The 2,899-nt window shown below is 33.4% G+C and overlaps 1 protein-coding gene across 1 annotated transcript in view; it reads left to right on the forward strand.

Annotated features, from left to right (window-relative positions):
* SLC27A6 (solute carrier family 27 (fatty acid transporter), member 6) overlaps positions 1–2,358 on the forward strand; it is a 39,348-nt gene extending 36,990 nt beyond the window's left edge. Inside the window, exons 9-10 of the mRNA XM_010296968.1 lie at positions 1–93; positions 2,182–2,358. The exon at positions 1–93 is cut by the window's left edge and continues 50 nt beyond it. Coding sequence (XP_010295270.1) covers positions 1–93; positions 2,182–2,358 — 270 coding nt within the window. The remainder of the gene's footprint in view (positions 94–2,181) is intronic.
* Positions 2,359–2,899: the final 541 nt, after the last annotated feature.

The following is a 2,899-nucleotide window of genomic DNA, read 5'->3' on the forward strand; positions in this document are numbered from 1 at the left end:
AAGCAGAATACATCATTAGACTTGGAGCAAATGTATAAGCAAGTAGTGACCTATCTACCAAGTTATGCTTGTCCTCTTTTTTTAAGAGTCCAGGTAAGCTGCATTATTGCATGGTACATACAAACATCTACATTATTTGAACATAGTGATGGCTAAATGAATAACAGGAATTAGTTGTTCCTGTATCACTTGATTAGTTTTAGAACTGGTCTTATTTGCTGTCTTCGTTAATGGAGTTCTGGAAAAGGAATTACATAAAAAGTCTATAAAATTTGCAGATTATGTTAAAACAGGAGGAACTGTACAAATGAGTAAGGATAGAGATCATACAAAAGAATTTAGGGAGATTAGAAGGATGACCATGGGAAAACCAAAATACTCAGATTAGTAAAATGTGAACAATTGCATCTGGAGAAAATAACCTAAAATACATTTTATTCAGTGGAAATGAAAGAAGAGAGAAATAGCGCTAAAGCAGGAGACACTGACTGTGCACAAAAAGTGAAATGTTATTTGCAGTGTAATATAATGACAAATGTTAAAGCATTTGAAAAGGTACTAGATAAATTATAAAGGTGAGTTAAAAATATACATGATTATTGTCAGCACCACAATCATCAAAGTCATCCTTATTTGTGTACCAAAACTTTGCTGTAGTCACTGTCCAGTCTGGAGAAAAAAATAATCCCTCCCCAAAAGACTTAAAAATGTAAACGTAATACAATGGACTACATATAGAAAAAAATGGGAAAGTATAGAAAACATGCAATACTGATCATAATAAGTGAAGTCTGATGAGTATCTTCATTTCTGCTAAGTATTTTGAAAACACCATGACAAATGCAAACATGTTTTTGAAGGTGTTTATGAAGGAAGTCTCCAAAGTCTGAGGAGAACATGAAAAAATAATCACTGTTTGAAAAGAGAGGATAAGTTATGGAAATTGGTTCCCTGGGTGAATCAGAGACTGAATAGTCATTAAGAATAAAGGGAAGAAAATGAAAAGGCTATGAAGGACCTTGAATGTATATGTGTGTATAGCTAGCTAGCTAGCTCCTAAGTCCAGGAAGATACCTTTTGTAGCAGCATTCCGATATTGAGCAAGCAAGGTTACACTTGAGAATATTGCAGTAGTCAGTTTACAAAATGATGAGAACCTAGTGTAGATTTATTGCTATACAGATGTACAAAAAAAGCTTTTATGCTGGGCAGAAGGAATATGTATCTTGGACATAGCCTGGATATCAAGTACCTGGAACTTTGATTAGAATTTAAATGCCTATATTACAGATTAATTGCTGTTGCTTCTGCTGTTGTTAACCGATAAAGAAGGTAGAGGGTGGAACTTCAGGGGAAAAAATTAACAACCTATTGAGCTTGATCTGAGATGTAATCATACTTTAGAAGATGTCAGAATGTTTCTTAGACCAACCAAAGCAGGAAGATACTATCTGGAGATAGGCCTGGAGTAGATACAATAGCTCTCTGGGTGTTGGAGATAATACTTATTTTTTTGGTTTCGGAGATTGTTTGCATATAGTTAAAAATGTAAAGACAGGAGAGAAGGTAATGGAGAGAGGTCATAAAGTGTGACTGAGAAGCAGTAGGGAGGATAGAGAAAAGATTCTCACTAGGATGCCTCCCACTAGTTTTTCCCAGGGACACAGTGACACTGAAAAGAAGCTTGAAAACATTATAGAATATATGGTAAAGATCCACCTTTATTTGGACCTGGCTGAGTAGGAGTATGGCTGATTCAGTATGTGATTCTTTCAACTCTTTATTTAAAGTGACAATAATCAGACGTATAAAGAATTTCCTGAGTTTTATCAGTAAGAAGTTCTTGATAATGACAGTTTATACTCTGAGATTCTTTACAATGTGTAGTTTTATAATGCACATAAATGAAGAAGCTAGATTGTCTCGGGCAGGCTGAGGCTACACCAAATGAGACACTGTGATGAGACACTGCACAGTGATGCAGAAAGCAATGGGCTGTAAATTTTTTCCACCATGTCTCTGGATGTTGGTCCACAGCAGCACAGAAGTTCTAGTTTTCCAGCATAATGAGAATGAACAGTATTAATCTTATATCAAGTAAGATTTTCAAAAACAAACATGAATTTGAGTAAAAGAAAAGAAGGTCTTCTATTGAATAATAAATCTTTTTCTCTTCTGTAGGAAAAAATGGAAATGACTGGAACATTCAAACAACAAAAATTTCGACTGGTGGATGAAGGTTTTAATCCATCTACAATTACTGATCCTCTTTATTTTTTAGATAATTCTAAGAAAGCATATGTCTTGTTAACAAGAGAAGTACATGAGATGATCTTATCTGGGAAAATGAAACTTTAATTAGCCTAATAATAGGCTATTAAGGTACAGTCTATACAAGCTACTGTGTGAGAAAACAGTAACATTAATTCCCAGTATTATCCAGACTAATATTTTATATACTTGATATTTACATTCAGATGTGTCTTGTATACTTCCTCACTTGATCATTATTGTTCATTAATAATTTTTTACCTCTTGAGACCAATTTGTAAGTAAATGACCTGTAAAACGTGACAGAAATCTATTTTATCTTAATTTTGGAATATAAATACTGAGTCTGATAGTTTTTCTTAGTACTAAATGAACATGAATGATATGTGGTATGAAACATAGTAAAAAAAGATTCAACATAAGAAGATATTGTAACACAAGTGGTTGTTTCTAGAGAGAGAAAATATGCCAGTAACATCTTTTTTTTTAATGTAGTTTACATTTCATATATACTTTGAATATATATTTTAAGAAATAAAGACTTGACTGTGTGGTTGGAAGAAAAAACAGCTCTTCTGCAGAGGACTTTTCTGATGGAACAGAAAAGTTCATAGAGTCCTGAAAGAGT

Source organism: Phaethon lepturus, unplaced genomic scaffold (assembly GCF_000687285.1).
Source record: "Phaethon lepturus isolate BGI_N335 unplaced genomic scaffold, ASM68728v1 scaffold40311, whole genome shotgun sequence".
Taxonomy (NCBI): domain Eukaryota; kingdom Metazoa; phylum Chordata; class Aves; order Phaethontiformes; family Phaethontidae; genus Phaethon; species Phaethon lepturus.